A 19,856-nucleotide genomic window follows, 5' to 3' on the forward strand; every position below is an offset into this window, starting at 1 on the left:
CGAGAAAGAATATATGAGCATATACTTTTTGACAGCCAATTAACACACATCCAGCAGTGTTTTGTTATTTCTTTAAGTTTGACACAATTCAGATTTTTATGTTCTCAATACTAAGCATTACTTAAAATAATAAAGCCTTAAGTTACCACTGGCATTAAAAAGAAAAATCTATAAAAAGATGACTGAACAATTGTTCCATGCAATTCATAAAATACCCGCAGAATATCAGTCATGCAGTCAGTACTGTAATCTCCTTGTCAACACAATCCATAACTTCTGCATTACAGTAATATGCCCTATGCAATGTACATAAAAAAAATCCACAAATTCAAGTCTTTAGAAAAAAAATCTTTTTAAAAATTCTGCAGCTGCTGCTAAAGTACATTAATTGAAGAATCAACAATGAACAGGTACACTATGCAGATATGCCATATGACAATGAACACAATGAATCAATACCCAGAAGTCTGATTAACACACAGACCAATAGATGCACAGGACATAAAAAACATGTACAAGTCACATCTCATTTCATTGTTGGTAGATCTTGATTTTTCAACATTTCATATGTGACACAAATACAGTGATAAAAATAAACGTGTACATTTACCATATACACAGTACAATAAGCATTTCCATTTAACATGTTATATCATAGTTTCTAAAAACATGATTCATTGAAAGATCACAGTCACATAATTTAATATCTTAAAATATGGAATAGTATTGTCAATTCTATTGTTAAACAATTTCATAAAATTTTTCCATCACCAACAGGTACATGTATAGAGGTGTGGATTTCTGATATTTGTCATTTTCCTCATTTTTATGCCACTGTTAATGTTGGAGGCGATAAAATGTTAACAGACTTCAATCACAGAGTCTCTGGCTTGTCCCACTCCAATCCATTTGACTGAAAATGTGAAAAGATAAACAACATTGGTTACAACTTTCAATAATGATTTTTCATACCATAAAGAAACTTAAATTTGTGACTTTATTTCACAACTTATAGGAGAAAAACTTATTCATGATAACTGATTTTGGGAGATGTACATGTTTTGAAAATAATATACCAAAGACAATTGAAAATTGATTCCCTTGAAAAAAATTCACGAGATCAAGTCTCTCGTGAAAATTTCTCATGTGCGAATGAAAGTATATGTAATGTATCAATGATTGTAAATGCAATTGCAAGACATTCAGATGGGTGTACCTGGTACTCCAACAAGTTCTTCTATCTTACGAACGTAGTTCTGGGCATTCTGAGGTAGTTCTGAGAAGTTCCGAGCTCCGGAGGTATCACTTTTCCATCCTGGCAGTGTCAAATATTCCACCTCTAATCGGCAGAGATCTTCATCAAGAGCTATCATAACAAAAATACCAAATTATGACATGATTCCTATTTCAATAGTGATATTCTAAAGCTGTTTTTTGTCAAATTTAACAGCAAAATTACAAAAATACAGTTCTCTGTGCATCATATTGATTTTAAAAATTTCTACAAATATTATTAAGTAAAGTAAAATTTTAACTACAATTGAAGAATCTCTCTCAAACCTCCCTCAACTTCAAGGAGTTATATGTATAAATTAAAAGCATTTAAAATTCTCAACACATGGACACTTCTTAATTTATAATTACAGAAACTTTTACAATAGTCTCTTATTTATCATCAGAATGAAATGAATTTTAATAGCATAATGTACATCTAAAGAGTTAAACATATTTTGAAATTGTTTCCAAAGATCACCTGGAAAACTGTCATAGTTTTTCTTTCCATCCATCTCATATGCTATTCCTATCTTTACTTCATCAAAATCATCCAAAACATCTAGCTTGGTTAGGGCAAGACTACAAAAGATATGTTAATAAATGTCTGCATCTATTTGAAGTGACTTTGTTTAAAACACTGGACTACACTTTATAGTTATACATAGTTATATCTACCAGGTACATGTATTCTCACTCCTAAGAGACTGAACCCATTTACAGAGTAAATCCCTTTTGACAAGTGAGGTACCAGTATGAATATGCCACTGGACAAAATCAACTTAGCATACACAAATTTTAGTCTTCATCACTGTTTTCATCACCGAGTCAACAGGGAAGAAAAAAATATGATGAAATTATCACAATGACACAATTGTCATAAATTGTATCATTTAAATAATAGACATATTCAATTTCAGTTCAATAATTCTTTTTTGGAGCAAGGCACTTTATTAAAAGCATTTTCCATTTATTACAACCATTCAAAACGAGATGTTTGTCAAACACTTATGTCCCCTCCTTTTGAAACATCTGTGAAGAAACTAAATAGAAACTGCAAATAACTGAAACATCTTAATTTCAATATGTTCATCCTCTCCAAAGAAAATGAGCGGAAACTGCAAATAATTGGAATTTTTATATGTCCAAGGGGCATAACTCTGTTAAAAATTGCTCAATTGTAACCAATATCAAACTTGACCTAGATATTATGATAAACCTGTATACCAAATTTCCTCTCTGCGAGGAAAATGAATGGAAATTGTTGGTGGACTGACATACCGACAGCAGCAAAACAATATGCCCTCCCTTCTTCAAAGGGGGACATAAAAAGATGTGTCACAGGACTGCAGTGTGTTGCATTAGTTTTACTGTGCAAGGCAGCAGTCTTAGTTTGGGAGACCACTGATGATGCGGGAGAAATGTAATATTGTGGAATCAGCATTTTTCGTGGGGGACCAATGTTCATGGCTTTCGTGGGTAACCCACTAACCCTTGCCCACGTCCCCACGAAGGTGTATACAAGCATTTGTTTAATATTTGATAAATTATCCTGAACTTCCTACCCCCACGAACAAGGAAAAATTTGGCTATCCACGAAAATTAACCCCGACAAATAAAAGAAATGGTTCCACAGTATAAAACATAGGTAATCACAGATTACAAAGCTCACCGAGACGAGACATCACCCTTATGAGACTTCACCTTTATGAGACCACCTTTATCATATTAAATGAAAACATACTTTATGATCTTGGATATTCATGGATTCTGTTTTGACACAATATCGTATATCATCTGTTAAAAAATTGTATGATAATCATATGTTCATATGTTAATCAATACAATAATATAAAATTAAATATTGCATACTATCATATTTACAACATATATCATATAATACAATAAAATATCATAATAAACAATGATGAGATATGATATTGTAACGTATGATATGACATTGTATTGTGTTAATATAAGTTATTGTATTTGATCACATAATACAATATCATAATATTTAAAACAATATAGCATTATATTACAATATCATATTACATAATACATCATAACATTGAAAAATATGATATTATATTGTATAATATAGTATGATATTGTATGATACTGTATCATTTTTGAAGCATAATATAATATTGTATCATATGATACAATATAATTTGATACAAAATTGTATCATATCAAATGATACAATATTATGTGATAAAGTAAAATATATAATACAACATTATATAATACATATTGTATCATATGATACAATAATATATTTTACAATATCATACAATTTCATGTGATGTGATAATATATCATATTATAAACCAATGTCATATTATACATTATTACCTAATCAAAGGGATTTTGTTGTTTTATTATAAATGAAATATTTGCGTCTATTTTGAACTGCCGGTCAATAGACTGCGATCTATTAGACCGCCGGTCAATAGACTGCGATCTATCGGACCGCCGGTCAATAGACTTCGATCTGTTGGACCGCCGGTCAATAGACTGCGATCTATTGGACCGGCAACGTATTTCAGAACGCAGGTATGTTAATGTTACATCCTTTCGATAGTTCTCAGGGAATGTATATTCCTTTACATAGACTCTGTTTTTAGTACATGTATTTGGTGAAACCAAATTCAAAGTTATCAAAATGGAGTTACTGTATCAAATAATCAACAGGTTTAAAGCCTCATATAAGGTAAAAGACTACATGTATTTAAAATCTAATGGGTTGAAAACTCCTCCTTCTTTGTGTAAACTAATATTAAATTGAGATGTTGTAATGCATGCAACAGGTTTTTTGCATGTAAAAGATGAAAAAAAATCTAAGTAAATATTGCATAATGGCACGAAAACCATCTGCAAAATTGTAAACCCCGAAAACTAAAAAAGAAATTAGGTAATAAAACAATTATTTAATGCTTGAACAGTCAATAGACCAGAATTTTTTCCCTTGGTGCAGGGAACAGCTCAGTATGATCTATTGCCCTCGGCCGTTGGCCTCGGGCAATAGATCATACTGAGCTGTTCCCTGCACCTCGGGAAAAAATATTCTGGTCTATTGACTGCTCAAGCATTAAATAATTGTATAATATTGTATGATACGATATTATATAATATTACAGTATCATATCATACAATTTCATGTGATATAATTCTATATTATAGAAACTAATATCATATAATACAATATTGTATGATACAATATTATAGAATATACAATATTTTATCATAGAATACAATATTATATTTTGCAATATCTTATGTAATAGTATCATGTGATAAAATAATAAATTAATAATACCATATTATAGCATACAATATTGTATCATAATATACAATACTATACATAACGATATCATGTTACAATATCATAACATAAAATATAAAAAAAATTGATACAATATTATATCGTATCATATAACTTTTTATTATATTACATATGATATTGTATTGTATCATATTAAACAATATTGTTTCATACCATACAATACTATATCATAGGAATCATGTTATAACATTTATTAACAAACACATCTATCTATCGAGCAGGTTTGGGCGAGGTAAGAAATTTCTTTAGCATCCTTGATAATGGAGATCAGGCTCTGCATCTGAAGCAACCTCTGCGTTTCATTTATAATAGAGTTAAATCAACTATGCAAGCTATCATCTATAAAACATGTGACCTGTTCCAAATAAACTAAACCTCATCCAGCATCTGAAACCTATGGCTCAGATTCAGCATTCAAGCCTGTCAGGTGCATCAGTATACATAAGACGCATCTCCATGCAAGTTTGGTGAAGTTCAGACCAGTAAAAACTAAGATATCATTAGAGGGCACTAGCAATTAAAACCTTAATATGCTCCAGCATCCGCAACCTATGGCTCAGATTCAACATCCATGCCTGTCTGGTGCATCTGTATCATAAGACACACCATCCATTCAAGTTTGGTGAAGTTAGGAATTGTAATAACTAAGATATATTTTTTAGCATCCTTGATAATGGAGATCAAGCTTTGCATCTGAAGCTTCCTCTGTGATTCATTCATATTACAGTTTAATCAACTATGCAAGTTTGAAATAGTACTATTAAACATGTGACCTGTTCCAAAAAACTTAACCATATCCAGCATCTGAAACCTATGGCTCAGACTCAGCATTCAAGCCCATCAGGTGCATCAGTATCATAAGACGCACCATCCATGGAAGTCTGGTGTAGTTAGGACAAGTAATAACTAAGATATAATCATCAGAGGGCACCTGTTTCAAAAACTTTAACCAGCTCTAAAAACCTTAACCTCCTCCAGCATCCGAAACCTATGGCTCAGATTCAGCATTCAAGCCTGTCTGGTGCACCAGTATCATAAGACACCCCATCCATGGAAGTCTGGTGAAGTTAGGACAAGTAGTAACTAAGATATAATCATCAGAGGGCACCTGCAACAAAAACTTTAACCAGCTCTAAAAACCTTAACCTCCTTCAGCATCTGTAACCTATAGCTCAGATTCATCATCCAAGCCTGCCTGGTGCATCAGTATTATAAGACACACCATCAATGCAAGTTTGGTGAAGTACGGACCAGCAGTAACTTAGATATTGCTATCAAAGGGCACATGCAACAAAAACTTTAACCTGCTCCAAAAACCTTAACCTCCTCCAGCATCCGAAACCTATAGCTCAGATTCAGCACTCAAGCCTGTCTGGTGCATCAGTATCATAAGACACACCATCCATGCAAGTTTGGTGAAGTACGGACCTGCAGTAACTTAGATATTGCTATCAAAGGGCACCTGCAACAAAAACTTTAACCTGGTCCAACAACCTTAACCTCCTCCAGCATCTGAAATTTAGGACTCAGATTCAGCATCAAAGTCTTTCAAGTCCATAAATAGGTCCAGATGCATCATCCATGCAAGTTTGGTGAAGATAGGACAAGTAATAGCTTAGATACAGGACCTGTAACAAAAACTTTAACCAGGTCCGGACGCCGACGGTATAGCATAAGCTCCCCCTGACTTCGTCTCGGTGAGCTAAAAAGTAAAATTTCCAGCAAGTCTTCAAGAAATTACTATTGATGAAAGAGAAATAATCCTAAGCCTTACTGTGAGAATCCGTTGATCATGGAGGAGTAACGTAACATGACGATATCCAGCCAACCCACGCGTCGCTTCCTTCCCGTCGTCACTCCGTACTCATGTCCGACATTCACAAGTTTTTCACCAATTTCCTGTTCATTATAGATGCTCAGTGATGATAATAACACTTTTCCGTATTATTCTGATACAATTTCTCTATTTAAATTTAAATATGTCATACACAAAAACAATAAGTTTCTGTTAACCAAATAGAATCATAATCCTTAATTTCACCTTTAAATTGATATTGGAATGACCTTGAATATTTAGCTTTAACCTTAAACATCTCTGAAGCAAGAAGTCCCAATTTTGTATCAATTTAGAGTAACAAAAAGATTTAGAAGTGCAGAGTCCTTTTCTGTTAAGAAACATACCAAACAAAATATGCCTCAGCTATTGTATCAAATATTATCATGTCAGACATTATAAAGAGGACATTCCGTAACATGTTCACTTACATTGTGGAGTTCAGTGGGAAATCCCCCACTGCCCACCCTGGTGAGGTAAGCTTTGACCACTCCCACAATGTCCCCCAAACAGTGAGGAGGGATTCCCAGTCCAGTGCAAACTCCTCCTATACTGCAGTTGGAGGATGTCACATACGGGTACAATCCTATTTAAAGACATGGAATGCTGATTAAATTTTACCATCAAGCAACTGCAAGTCATACAGTTAACAGATCAGTTTCACTCAATCCTTCTTACCAAAGTCAATGTCTAGAACATTAGATTGGGCTCCTTCAACCAGAATAATCTTCCCATCTTTGATGGCCTTGGCCAGGTATGGAATTGTATCCTTCACAAACGGCTTCACCTTGTTTCTTAATACCTGCAAAGCAATAAATCACAATTACAGACAGTTATACCTTATACCGGGAAATATTGGCCCCCATTGAATTTTAGCCCCTTTTGCCCTTAAAGTCAGAAGGTGAATTTAAGACTTGGGGAATACCAAGTTTCAAATTGTCTCTCTTTAATTACAAACATGCCTAGGGGATCTGAACTGCAGATGGGCAAAAATAACCCTGTATACAATATTTATGAACAAATTAAAAATCACTTGCTTTATCAATCAAGCATGCACATTTTTCTTCAATACTTAATTATTTTCAGCGTGCCGTTTGCATGAAATCATAATTTATCACTTAAATTTCTTGTTGACAAATCTGACAGACCAAAAAACACATAAATCAGTTATCCATTTCCTAATATTTTTTCTACTATTAGAGAAATATTTAGAATTGAGGTCAGACGACACGTTCCTCTAGCATCTTTTTGTATCTCCTTGTTATATAGAGTTCAAGTAAAATTATTATTATTTAAAATTATTTTTAATTTGATTGAAATTTTATTTATATATAGAATTATGTCTAGAAGGCCAACTGGTTAGAGAGGTGGCCACTCCCTGCTAGGAGCGCGGGTTTCATAGGTCGTGCGTTCAAGCCCTGGCCCCGGTGAAGCTCCAATATAGTGAATTTTCCTGTGCTGTAAATTTTTTTATTTCTATATCAGCAATTTAAGTGTATTTTCAAAAAGATTATAAAGGAGATTGCATACTCTAGTGTTTTGCAGAAATGCCTAGTAAGGTATTCTGATTTTTTGCAAGAAAGCGTGTCAAAGTAGTAGTAAATCAATAAGAAATTCCTGGAAAAAGTTATATAAAATTGAGGAACATGTCGTCTGTCCTTAAAGGTATGAATGATTTGCTTGACAAGCCTTTATATTATAGATGTGTAAGTTTAGTTATATGAAGGGTTTGATGACATAAAGCTATAACCTTGGCAATCTGTTGGGGACAGTGTAATTACAGTACCTTGTATCTTTCCAGCTCTTTGTTCACATCCACTTCAAGATCATCGTGGTGACTCTGGTAGTATTCAATCAACTTCTTAAATCTGAAGCAAGGAGTTGAACAAAATCGTTTTATGCACTTCTAAATACAATATCAAACATCAATTCCGTTTTTTTCTCACCAGTGATTTTCTGTTACTGTTAACAGACCTTAACTTGTGGAAACATGTGAATTTTATGGCAAAGTCTCCACAAAGAGTGCCATGTCTAAAAGATTTCTGAAAATATGTCGCAACATCTACATGTACAGGTATATCTTTACACCAACATTACATTTTACCTTCAATTATCCCTAAGCCACTGTAATGAAACAAAAGTGAGGCATGTTGGAGATACAAACTAGAATAATAGATGTTAGCCAAGTAAACTAAAAAGTACTCACTTTTCTGTAAATAGAGAGAAATCCCCAACGAGATCACCCACACGCAGACCATTACGAGTTGCCTGACAAAAATCAGATTCAGTGAGTGTAATTTCAAATACAATTTCTTGTTTAAGTGGTAAAAAACCCAAATGATTGGCTTAGAAACCTTTTGATCGCTCAGAAAAAAGATGAGTATAATCTATACACTAAAAGGGATTCACCCATTTGTATCCCATTCAAAAACAGTTTTGGCATACCTAATATAATGCATCAAAGGACAAGGTCACATAAAATAAAAATCGTGGTTCTCAGGCCCACCCTCACTAATTGATTTTGAGAAAGCTGAATTGCAAATTTTATTTTTTTTTTTAATGAAGCAAACAGACAGTAATACGGCCACATATCTGGAAAAAAAATATTCACTTCCACTTTTGTATGAATCAGAACTCCTCATGTTTAACCCTTATCTATTGCACTACCGTCAAAAGAATACTAATTAGTTTCAATTTTGCTTTCACTTCCTCTAGTCCTGTCATGCACAGTAAAGACTTCCGATGAAGTGGTTGGGACTTACAAATCACTTCAACATATTCCTTGTACTCGGGATATCAGTGTTTGAGATATCAAAGTTTAACTGTACAAAGATGTGTATTTTTTCGTTTGTTTCCAGACAGTTCAAAAATAAAGAAAAGCAAATTGCTGGACAATTTTTGTGTAAAAAGATAATAACAATAAAATCGCAAAAACCTCTGACATGCAACAACAGATTTTGCATACCTTAGATGAATAGGCCGGACCAATGCCTTTCTTTGTTGTTCCGATTCTATAAAGGAAAAATTTCTATTGTAGATATAGTCAAAGATTACAATGTATGACATAAATGTGATGGACATAAAAGTTACTTCCATATAACATGTATCTTATAGGTATGTTCAGGATTAGAACTTAACACTAAAGAACAAACAACTTTTGATAATTTTAATGCATCAATTTTAATCAGAATAATATGAACATATATACAATTGTAAATGATGTACACTTGTTTATGCCTGTAGCAAGTAGTTCAGTTCCTTAATTAGTTATAAATAGGAAATATTTAGGGATTCAGGTTAAATAATGTGTTACATAAAGGAATCACTTCTAGCTTATTTATAGCTTTGACAAGTACATTATCACTGTACAAGTCTCATTGAGATTTAGCATCTGTAATTGGCAGCATATAGACTGAAATACCAGGACAAGAGAATCCAGGATGTCGAAAGGAGAATGCTTACATAGATGTAAGCTTTAGTCTGCTGTCTGCTCCTTACAGTATTTATCTGAAGAAATTTTGTTTTGACTTGAATGAAAATAGGATGTTAAACTCAAACTAACGAGCAAATTGTCCTTGTGATTGTAGTGTACAAGAGTTCAGTGCTATGTTGCTTATATTTAAATCCCACATCAGTGTCTTGATCCCTGTACAGGTCACTCACACACAAATGTCAATTCTGATGCCAATGCTGCCAAAATATCCCCAGTCATTATGAAGTGTGCATTATTCTCCTATGATTTATACTGTGGTCTTTATTTAATCCTGGTTTAGGAACACATTTCAGTTATGCACTTGATAAATTAGACTAATAATATCCTTTATCTGAAACCACAGGCATATCCATGACCAAACTGTACATGATTATAACTTGCGTGTATAAGATAAACAAATGCATCTTATACAAAAATGAGAGTCTTAGAGATGACCTTTGAGCAAAAGTGACAGAAATAATTAGTACTTACACATTTTTGCCACGCCCAGACTCCTGGAGACCGTCCACCATCTGATGAACATCAAACACTGAAAACAATGGAACAAACAAATCATACGATACTGAATGGTCTGAAATCCAAGTTACAGTTCCATTTTCATGCCTTGCACAAAAATGTTTATGGTCATTTTGAAATATAAAATGTAACAATGGGTCTGGCTGTCACAAACCATTTAAGATATTGATAACAAACAACAGATGGGTCAAATTTTTCCTGAAAACAATGTTTTTTATAAAAAGTTTTGTGCATTTGATTACATGGGGTTGTAAATATAGAATGCCCATGGCAGCAGAATAAATTGAAGAGTGAAAATGTGCATCTTATTACACCTTATACAATGACTAAATGCTCTACTGTGTATAGATTACACAAACACATTCTACACTTCAATGTAGACCTATGACTGTCCAAGTTAAAAGATTGCCTTATTTATTTTCCTGAATAGGGAAGAGTTTTCCAGGTGATTAATTGTTTGATAAAATATGATTCGTGTCCGACTAGTTTCTTAATAGTTAATACTAAATAAGACAAAATACTTTCACCCAGCATTGTAGGTTATCAACGACCTTGAAATCATCTTTTCCTCACAAAATCATTTTAACCTGTTTAAATATTTAAAAACTAATCATCTAAATCCTGAGATTTACTTTGCCTTCAAACAGGAATCATACATAAATAATGAACAATTCAGCACATCCAATGCCTGCAAAAAACCTTTCATCAATTTCAAGGTCAACCTTTCTTAAACATCAAAGGTACCATTTACATAATATTGTGATTGCTTTGTGATCAGTTTGGCAGGGTCAATTACGAATATTCCAATTAGGAATATTTCTTTCTGCATTACAGCCTGTTCTTTGGGGGTATCAGTATGTATTGATTTTGTACAATACTCATCTTTATTGACAATATGGTAAAGAAACCTATGTTTATATTGGATACCTCGGGCATACAAAGAGCTAAACAACGCCAACCTGTTGTGTAGGATTTGCAATATGCTACATAAATATTTGCCTAATTGACAACATATGTGATCCCAGTAAAGAAATGATGTTTACCTTTCTGTATGATATTGTTCAAGTAATCTTATCTCTTTTTGATTTATTTTGTCAGAAATGCAAATAAACAATTATCCTATGAATAGATAAATGATTAAAATACATTTAAAATAGGCATCTTATCATGCTGAGAAATGGGACATGTCAAGACCACAGGAAACCCATTTAACTAACTCGTGCAGCTGTAGATTGTTACAAATAGAGAGGGAATGGAGAACAAATGAGTGAATTAGCAAAACAGTAAGAAACCTAACACAAATAAGCAGTTCTCAATCAGGTCAGGGACAAACCTTGACCTTCAGTAATATAGTCCATATTTCTTGAATGGCTTTCAATGTTACTTAATATATGACAATTCTGAATAAAGATTACTTTGTACACTTTGGCAATGCACTTACCTAGGTGGGCTCGGTTTGATATCAACAGTCTGTCTTGCCAACCTTCCAAACCCTTTGCAGCATTCTTTTCTATTTCTTCAAACAAGTTTGGCAGATGTACCACAACCCCATTTCCTGCATAAAGAGTGCATGAATGATAAGAGATACTATAAATTTAATGTAAATGGAATCAATATCTGCCATTCTTTCTTTCTCATTCCTGCACTGCCTTTGATCAATGAGTGCTATTGATAATTCAATTTTTTAAAAGTTTTGGAGGTGTTTGACAACAATCTTATATTAATTTCAATTTAAACGATGATTCGTTCATTATTTCTTGATGAATGATTGATGCATTGATAGTGCCAAGTTTCAAAAAAAATATTCAATTTGTAAAGTGCTTCTCATTTTCTTTCAGAGCATGCAAAACTATGAGAAAAAGTTATCAAAACCTCTAGCTGGCTTAATATACTCTGCAAGATTATCCCTAAAGTTAATATCTCTCGAAATACTAAAATCCCCTTTAAATAAGCTTTTTTAATGCAAATTTTATACAAACCTATAACAGCTGTGCACTTTTTGTTGACTATTCCACTGGGCAGAAGATGAAAATCATAAGCATTTTCACCGATAACAACAGTGTGGCCTGCATTGTTGCCTCCCTTTAAAAAAAAAATCAAATAAACTGATTTATTCAAACCTTTACTATCTTAATATCATTGAAAGGGGATAAATAAATATCTCAAAGACCAATAAAAGATAAAAATTAGAAAGGTTTCATGTTGGACTAACTTGATAATTTGAACAAGATAGGACCAAATGGAGAGAAAATATGTTCTAAACAACAATTTCTCATGCCCTGCTTTAATTAACCCTGACTGCTCAGGGCTCTCACACCTCTAATAAGGTATGGGGCTGAAGCCATTAAGATTGGGAAATTAGGAACTCTTAAATTTTTTGTTAACCATTATACATTAAATTCATGACACATTGGGTTTCTGGTCTTCTGTTATCAACTAAATTTTTGTCTTTGCAATAAAGAGGAGTATGTAAATAGCAAACATGGCTTTTGGAAAAATTAACACACTCAATTGGGAAAGAATTGGGAATGGGGCAACCATAGTCAATCAAGAGCCCGGGGGGGGGGGGGGGGGGGGGGGGGGGGGGGGGGGGCAGGGGGGTTGCTGTTGACCTATTACTTAATCGGTTGGTTTTAACTTCTTTCAAAATTCACAGCAAAGTTATGAAAGTATGCCTTGCACATCCCCCCCCCCCTAATGATTTTATTAGGTCTAGGCAACCTCCGTTTTTGGAGGATAGCTCAATTTCAAGATGGCTGCTGATTTTTACCATATATGGAAAGTCACTTTGCATTGTGGGTGAAATTATCCTCCATTTTTGGAGGATAGCATGGGTATATTTCAAAGGCTTCGTGCATATCTTTAATGAGAAAATGCAAGCACCAGACCATATGGGAATTAAAGTTAAGGGAATAAACTAATGATTGTATGCGGCGATTTGAAATTCTATGTATAGTATTTTCACAATATGCTTTGAAAGTGTGTACTTCCTGTGTTCAGTTTTACAAATGACATAGACTATTTACATGTTTCATTTAATAAAAATCACAAAATAGTGATGTTTATTACTCATTAAAACATTAATGAGTTCATTCACGTTGAGAGACACACAATAGATATCTTGATCTGCTATATTGTACATGTACAAAGTAAATGTTTGCATATACCTTAGGAACTTTGTAGCTCTTATTCTAATTAATTCACATGTTATTAAGTATCATTTAAATTTAATCCCTTCACACAAAAAGACATTGTTAAATTTTATTAATCAAAATGATACCTGGCATTTATAGATATCAATTATCCAGAATATTGAAAAAAATGTGAGAGTCTTCACATAAGATATTTTTCTTTAAAATCAGCCCTGCAATTATTTAAACTTTAATATTTATTAAATAGTATCAATAATTATAATTATCAATAGCTAAATAAGGTGATATTTTTATAGTATAATAATTATATTTTATTCATAGTTAACTCCCTTTGTAAAAACAGAGTTAATTGCCCTTCATCTGAAAAGATCCACCAGGGAGCACATACATCTATCCTCCAAAAACGGAGGATAAAATCTATCCTCCAAAAACGGAGGTTGCCTAGACCTGTTTATGTATCTGACACAATTCTATCTTTGCTTACACGCAAGGTGTTCAACATGTGTCTCTTGTTATTAATGTAGATTAGTTCAACAGATTCCAGCCAAATGATAATAAGTAGAAACATAGCATGCCTCCTCCTACACACTATAGACGCACTGTGCTAAACTGTACGCGTTCTACGGATATTAATAAAACCTGCTTAGTTATAATAATGTCACTGTAACCCAAATATGCTATTTGAGAAAGAATAATACTCAGGAATGCAGAAAACCCAAAGCTTGATCAAATTCACTACGCGAGACTCGAAGAGAGCGTTTCTTGATTTTTATTTTTAGTTCTTCATTTTCCGGATTTTGAAATAGTCCCTCGAGAAATAATAACGACATGCTTCTGTAATGTTATAGGAAGGTCGATCAAGGTTATCATTAACATGAAATACACGCAAAACTTTACAAATACATAACTTGTAACAAAAGAGTGAAAATCTACGTCAAATAATGCAACAAATAAAGAGAATTAAGATAAAACACGGTAATACGAACCTGACAGCGACAGCAAATGTCGGCATTGGCAGCGATCATGTCAACTATTTTTCCTTTCCCCTCATCTCCCCATTGTGATCCAAGGACAACAGTTACGGGGTGTGTGGGATCTGTTCTAGGTTTTTTATGGGGAGCAATGCCATTTAATGACGTTGCCATGTTTTTGTTTTTTTCACTCGACAGAGCTCAGAGGTCTATTCCCTTCAAACTTTAACACTGCGCATGAACAGGGAAAAAAGGCGCGAAGATATGATGCGTTTCGCCTATAGCAGGTCGTTCGTAGAATACTCCTTCAATTTACCACGGGTTGATCCAGGAGGGCGCTATAAGTCCGGGGGGGGGGGGGGGGGGGGGGGTCCTGGATTTTAGAGATTTTGTAGGGTAAACATGAAGTCTTCAAATTTTGGATTTTGTGATATTTGTTCTCATTAATGTTAGTATATTATACTTAAAAGTAAAACAATTCTTTACAATTTTTAACGGTTTTGAGATTTAGGAATTAGCAATAATCCTATCAAAAACCTCTGCCTTGCAAAAATATATAAAGAAACTTTTCTTTTAATTTTTATTGGGGTCCAGGGGGTGAAGCCCCCGGAAGCTCCTGGATTCTAGAGATTTTTGTAGGGTAAAATTGTAGCCTTCATATTGAGACTTATATTGTGATATTAACTTCTTCTCGTTATTGTACTTAAAAGCAATAACACTAGTTATAATTTTAAAAGGTTTGTAGATTTAAGACCTGCTGAGATCCCCTCAAAACCATCTGCCTTGAAGAAATATAATAAGAAATATTTCCTTTTATTTTTTTTTCTTACGAATAGTTGTAAATTAATCAGTTTTAAAAATCTAGTTCAATGGGACGGTGTAAATGATCTTTAACAAAAGAAACGATACCAGTTTGTATCATTATAAACATGGAAGAGTCGTAAAAAACACAAGCTGGTATACCAATTACATAAAAGTGGGTGACTGGTCACATTTGAACCCAAGGAGAGTTTAACTAAAATGAGGGTTTTTTGTACATTACATCATTGAACCTAAATCATACTAGTCTACTCCGTTGAAATTAGTCTAATGTAGAAAAATCTCATGAGTTTCCAAAAATTTGATAGTTAAGACTCGCAATTTGTACATTTTCTTTGCCAGAGGGAGTATGATTTATCTTTATTTCACAATTTTAGGGGCGCACCGGGTGCGCGCCCCCCCCCCCCCCCCCCCCTGAATTTGCCACTGCTTACTTAAACACGACTGCTTATAAATGTGTTATTACATGAATTAAGCTATAAAATGAATATTAGCACATATGAAAAACATATTCATGTTATATAATGTAATTAATGTCATGCTGTCAGAGGATTAAATTTCATATACTTTTCCCGGAATTTGAGATTCGTCGAGAATTAAAAAACATATATGAGGATATGTATTCCACCCAATGTGAAAACTCTTGGATTTCTATGGTAAAAAAATTATTGTGCTCTGCTGGTTTTAGCAATGTTTGGTATGCACAAAATGTTCCAAATCAAAGAAAACTATTTTTATATATTAAGCAAAGACTTTATGTGATGTCTTTATCCAGGAAAGAGACGCCTTCTTTGCAAGTTCCTCTAAATGTTACGTATACAAATACCGGTATTTGTACGACCCTTTTAGTCTCCAGTATTATCTTAAAAAATGTATATCAGAAAATATTGTTCGCTATTTGACAAAATATAGATTGTCTGCACATAGACTAGCAATAGAACAAGGTCGGTATAATCAAACTGTACGCTCGCGTCGCATTTGTAGATTGTGTACTCTTATTAGGATTGAAGATGAATATCACTTCATTCTAGAATGTCCAATGTACAGTCGTTTACGGTGTATTAATATCAATCAAAGTACTGAAGAACTGATGGGAGTTGATTTTGTCGATGTTTATTTATTTTAAAATCAATGATATGTTATTTTTCATGACAAGTATATGTAGTTTCTAATTTGATTTGAATTACGCACATTTATATAAATGAATTTGTGTACCTTTTCGACAAGAATGTCGAGAAACCCCCATATGAATCATGTTAAATAATATTTAAAGATAAAATTAATTCAATCAAACTATGTATCAGTAACAGAAATATTTTTCAAAAATTGCATGGATCCAAGCAATATTGAACTCTAGTCTCGTTCAACCAAACGCTCGGCTGACACCGTAAATCTCCGACAAAGATTTACGGAGACAGCCGAGCGTCGACTTGAACGAGACTATATTGAACTCTGGCGTAGGAATACACATACGACTACAAAAAATATTTAATTTGTTCGTACCATTTAAAATCTGACTATTTTCAAGGTATTTATAAATAGGTTTCCTTGAAAAACAATGCTTTAGCATACATTACATCGAATTTATCAATTATTTTCAAGAACTAAGTCTTGTCAGCAGCAATGATTTGTGCTGAAGTCCAAACACTGTTTCACTTTCGGTTTGTCTGAGTAACTGCATAGGAGAGTTGATTAAAATCAACTCCCAAAAATTATTACTGGTCAAAGCTTTCTTGCTTCAAGCTTGTTCAGTTGCTGAGTTGAAGAAATAAGAATTAAGAACAAACTATGTATTTTTCTTAAGAAAGCCACAGAGTATAGAAATAATTTGTTTTAATTAATATGTATATTATCGTCCTAATGTGATAATTTAAGTATTATAAAATACATATATGTACATTTTTCTTTTCTATTTTTAGCTCACCTGAGCTGAAAGCTCAAGTGAGCTATTCTGATCACATTTTGTCTGTCGTCCGTCTGTCCGTCTGTCCGTCCGTCTGTCCGTCCGTCCGTCTGTCCGTAAACTTTTCACATTTTCAACATCTTCTCAAGAACTACTAGGCCAATTTCAACCAAACTTGGCACAAATCATCCTTAGGCAAAGGGGATTCAAAGTTGTGAACATTAAGGGTCACACCCATTTTCAAGGGGAGATAATTAGAAATTAATGAAAAATTTCGAGAAATTTTCAAAAATCTTCTTCTCAAGAACCAGAAAGCCAGGAAAGCTGAAACTTGTGTGGAAGCATCCTCAGGTAGTGTAGATTCAAAGTTGTGAAAATCATGACCCCCGGGGGTAGGGTGGGGCCACAATGGGGGGTCGAAGTTTTACATAGGAATATATAGAGTAAATCTTTAAAAATCTTCTTCTCAGAAACTAAACAGCCAGGAAAGCTGAAACTTGTGTGGAAGCATCCTCAGGTAGTGTAGATTTAAAGTTGTGAAAATCTTGACCCCCGGTGGTATTGTGGGGCCACAATGGGGGGTCGAAGTTTTACATAGGAATATATAGAGTAAATCTTTAAAAAATCTTCTTCTTAGAAACTAATCAGCCAGGAAAGCTGAAACTTGTGTGGAAGCATCCTCAGGTAGTGTAGATTCAAATTTGTGAAAATCATGACCCCCAGGGGTAGGGTGGGGCCACAGTGGGGGGTCGAAGTTTCACATAGGAATATATAGAGTAAATCTTTAAAAATCTTCTTCTTAGAAACTAATCAGCCAGGAAAGCTGAAACTTGTGTGGAAGCATCCTCAGGTAGTGTAGATTCAAAGTTGTGAAAAGCATGACCCCTGGGGTTAGGTTGGGGCCACAATGGAGTGTCGAAGTTTTACATAGGAATATATAGAGTAAATCTTTAAAAATCTTCTTCTCAGAAACTAATCAGCCAGGAAAGCTGAAACTTGTGTGGAAGCATCCTCAGGTAGTGTAGATTCAAAGTTGTGAAAATCATGATCCCTAGGGGTAGGGTGAGGCCACATTGGGGGGGGGGGTGTTAAAATTTTACATAGGAATATATAGAGTAAATCTTTAAAAATCTTCTTCTCAGAAACTAATCAGCCAGGAAAGCTGAAACTTGTGGGAAGTATCTTCAGGTAGTGTAGATTCAAAGTTGTGAAAATCATGACCCCTGGGGGTAGGGTGAGGCCACATAGGGGGGGGGGGGTGTTAAAGTTTTACATAGGAATAAAGAGTAAATCTTTAAAAATCTTCTTCTCAGAAATTAATCAGCAAGATGATTCTTTATAATTGTTAAGACTTTGGCTCCAGGACAATTCTTCGGCCTCACAAGAAGGTTCAGAGTTTGATGTAGCAAAATATCCCATATATAAACAATTGTAAAGGATCTTTTTGAGAACTGCAATACTCAACATGTGATATGACTATAAAATTGAAGCAGGCAGCTATTTTTTCATTAGAATCTTTTTGTATTACTGTTTTGGGTTATTGCCCTTGATTTATTGATTCTTGATTATTTTAATTAATGCATCCACTGTTAACCAATTATTGTGATGATTATTTTTATACAATAATAAATATTCAATGTATATAAGTTGTTTTGCATAAGTAGTTTTGGGTTAGGCTGGATTAGTTTGTTTATTTTTGATTTCCAATTTTTAGATACTATGAATTATTTTAGGCCGGCACATATATAGGGACAGTGTCTATTGCTTTGTACCGAGCGACTGTTTGGGGTTAAACTTGAACAGGTACGGAGAGATTGAGGGTGTTAACATCCCTGGTCTATCTAAATTTCGTGTTTTTCTAACCAACGATACAGAATGTGTGGTCATTTCTGCCCTGTATCGCATTAATACAAGTGTGCGGTCATACCTGCTTGTATTGGTGGTGATTGCGGCGCCTGCGTTAGGTTGAGCTGTTGGCGCAAGTGTGCGGTCATCCCTGCTTGCGTTATCTCTGCTTGCGTTAACGTTTACCTGTTGAGTTGCGTAGGTGTGCGGTCATCCCTGCCTGCGTAACGTTGAGTCCCTATATATGTGCAGGAGCGGTGATTAAAGTCTGCTCTTGTAAATATTGGCAGCAATCAGGGCTATCCGAGTTCCAAGGGGGAAAAATGGATTTTATTTATACAGGATCTACATGTATTAATGTACATTGTCCAGATTGTATTATGACTCCATTAAGCTGACTTTATCATACCTGTTGTTCCTCAGGTGAGCGATGTGGCCCATGGGCCTCTTGTTTTTTAATGTAATTATTACATTGTACATTTGTGTTAATATCTCATAATGGCAAATGTGTCTATGTACTGCCAAAAAATTTGTTCACATATGCATTGATGATGCATTTACATGTATTTATACAATGCCTATAAACCATGTGGTTTTGAGCTAATAAACTATACTAAACAGTGTAACAGACAACTAAACCACTGCAAAAATAAACCACTGCAAAAAAAAAAAAAACACCTGTGCAAAATGTCCAACTATGAT

At 34.1% G+C, this 19,856-nt stretch overlaps 1 protein-coding gene across 1 annotated transcript; it reads right to left on the minus strand.

The window, feature by feature from the left end:
- Nucleotides 1-128: 128 nt before the first annotated feature.
- LOC128175917 (adenylosuccinate synthetase-like) lies at nucleotides 129-14,793 on the minus strand. Its single transcript, XM_052841814.1, has 13 exons — nucleotides 14,603-14,793; nucleotides 12,444-12,546; nucleotides 11,906-12,019; nucleotides 10,420-10,477; nucleotides 9,421-9,466; nucleotides 8,662-8,723; nucleotides 8,242-8,323; nucleotides 7,134-7,257; nucleotides 6,887-7,041; nucleotides 6,396-6,520; nucleotides 1,754-1,854; nucleotides 1,217-1,366; nucleotides 129-913 (listed from the first exon to the last, which is right to left on the minus strand). The coding sequence occupies exons 1-13, from the start codon at nucleotides 14,759-14,761 to the stop codon at nucleotides 861-863; spliced, it is 1,332 nt and encodes a 443-aa protein (XP_052697774.1). The 5' UTR covers nucleotides 14,762-14,793; the 3' UTR covers nucleotides 129-860.
- Between the last annotated feature and the right edge of the window lie 5,063 nt (nucleotides 14,794-19,856).

This window comes from Crassostrea angulata, chromosome 3, assembly GCF_025612915.1.
Source record: "Crassostrea angulata isolate pt1a10 chromosome 3, ASM2561291v2, whole genome shotgun sequence".
NCBI classification, from domain to species: domain Eukaryota; kingdom Metazoa; phylum Mollusca; class Bivalvia; order Ostreida; family Ostreidae; genus Magallana; species Magallana angulata.

What these genes read in the sequence shown, in the direction of transcription:
- LOC128175917 (XM_052841814.1), bottom strand. Translation starts at nt 14,761, where the DNA reads ATGGCAACGTCATTAAATGGCATTGCTCCCCATAAAAAACCTAGAACA. An exon ending in AAAGTGCACAGCTGTTATAG is followed by an intron (nt 12,020 to 12,443) that starts GTTTGTATAAAA and finishes CTCTTTATGCAG; the next exon opens with GAAATGGGGTTGTGGTACAT. An exon ending in AAGAGCTGGAAAGATACAAG is followed by an intron (nt 7,258 to 8,241) that starts GTACTGTAATTA and finishes ATTGCTTTGCAG; the next exon opens with GTATTAAGAAACAAGGTGAA.